Source organism: Ostrinia furnacalis, unplaced genomic scaffold (assembly GCF_004193835.3).
Source record: "Ostrinia furnacalis isolate ACB-3 unplaced genomic scaffold, ASM419383v2 OfSCF5302, whole genome shotgun sequence".
In the NCBI taxonomy this organism is placed as follows: Eukaryota; Metazoa; Arthropoda; class Insecta; order Lepidoptera; family Crambidae; genus Ostrinia; species Ostrinia furnacalis.
In genome coordinates, this window is record NW_021135541.1 from 1 (window position 1) to 1850 (window position 1850).

At 43.6% G+C, this 1850-nt stretch overlaps 1 protein-coding gene across 1 annotated transcript; it reads right to left on the bottom strand.

The window, feature by feature from the left end:
- Positions 1-590: 590 nt before the first annotated feature.
- LOC114360926 (laminin subunit alpha-like) lies at positions 591-1675 on the bottom strand (the record flags this gene model as incomplete). Its single annotated transcript, XM_028315803.1, has 2 exons — positions 591-844; positions 1517-1675. Coding segments are annotated over 2 exons (413 nt in total), but the record flags the coding sequence as incomplete, so codon positions are not given.
- Positions 1676-1850: the final 175 nt, after the last annotated feature.

Consider the following 1850-nt stretch of genomic DNA (forward strand, 5'->3'; position numbering starts at 1 on the left):
CCAATGCATGCTGCGTGCCCTGCATGCTTATCTACTCTATTAGATTATAATATGATTTTTTAAAGATACGAGTATGTCTGTTATAAAGTAAATTATTCTGAACAACAACATTATGAGTTGAAGTATGTTCTTAGTAACAACATTATTAATTAAAACAATATGATCAATGAATGTTATGAAGAAAAAAGATCTGAAAATAAATATTATGTATTTTAAATGGTTCTTGGTAGTAAAAGTATTGATAAAAAAATTATGATTACTAACTGTTATGAGCTCCGATCGTAGTAATAAAAATGTATGAATAAAAAAAGTATGAAAAATAAAATTATGAATAGAGATTATTATGAACACAAATCGGTAGTAAGACAAAGAATAGGATTTAGAATTTTATGTGAGCCAATATAGAACCTGTTAAAACAGATAACTAACGGACCGGTCCTGATTGGGTCAGGCCTTCTTCCACTTCGTACTGGAACTCGTGTAGGGTTGGGAAGTAGTGCGCTCGGTTTAGGAGCCGCAGCAGCGGTACTGATCTATGAAGTCCTGGTCTAACACCTGACCAATAGATGGTAAACCAAGTATTATCTCACCTGGAGCGAAGAGAACACGACGTATCCCTTCCACGAGTAGCCAGGGAAGGCCTCCTCGCTGTTCCTGTATCGGACCGGTCCCGATTGAGTCAGGCCTTCTTCCACTTCGTATTGAAACTGGTGTAGGGTTGGGAAGTAATGTGCTCGGATGGGCCGGTCGCAGCGGCGGCCCTCCACGCGGGAGTGGCAGCGACACTGGCCCGTCAGCTTGTCGCAGTTGTTGTCTATTGAGCCGCCCACGTCGCAGTCGCATTCTGAGGTAAACAGTTGGTGAGGCGTTAAACTTATACACATTATGTCACGCTTGTTGGAGAGCTGTGTTCCTAACACTAAGACTAGGCGCACACCATCGATTTTTAGTTCGCCGATAGGTGTGCCAAGTCTAATCGGTGTAATGTGCGCACTTCTATACATTCCCACACTGATTAACTGCCCGAATAAACTATAGGCCGATGAAAAATCGATGGTCTGCGCCATTTAGAATCATCTGTTTGATTTATCAGAGTGAAGATGAGCAGAGAGGCAAGGACAAAGTACAAGGTCTAAATCTAAAATGATTTTTAAATTATTACAATTCCAATTCGAACACCAATTTACCTAGAATTTTAGACGAATTTTTAAGCGTTGTAGTTTATAGTCTTTTTTAGACTATAAACTACAACGCATAAAAACGAACGTTTTTAAACATCCATCTCCAGTAATGTATACCGAGAATGTAACACATTGAGCTGTCGGCAAGTACTCTTCCTGTCCTTCCTTCCCGTCGTCTAAGTGGTCGTACTCACCAGTACATCCAAACACGTTGGTGCTATCCAGACGGTAGAAGCCGTCCTGGCACTGGATGCACTGGCGCTTGCCCACGTGCATCTTGCACGCGCACTAGGGAGAGATACAAGCCGCCATAACCTCGTGAATGTCGTACTTACCAGTGCATCCAAACACGTTGGTGCTCTCCAGTCGGTAGAAGCCATCCTGGCACTGGTCGCACTGGCGCTCGCCCACGTGCATCTTGCACGAGCACTGCCCGCTGCGCGTATCGCACGCGCCTAGCCCGCCCAGCGTGCCGGCCAGGTGGCAGCCGCACTCTGCAAATTGAAATTTATGTCAGCACGGTACAATTCATTTTTCATTGAAAGCACGTTAAAACATTATGCAACGTTGGTCCTCTATTGGAAAACCAATGGCGGCTCATACAATACGATATCAGCGTCTCGTTACAGTCGAAACCATCATAGAACAATTTATAGCCTGACCAGGAAC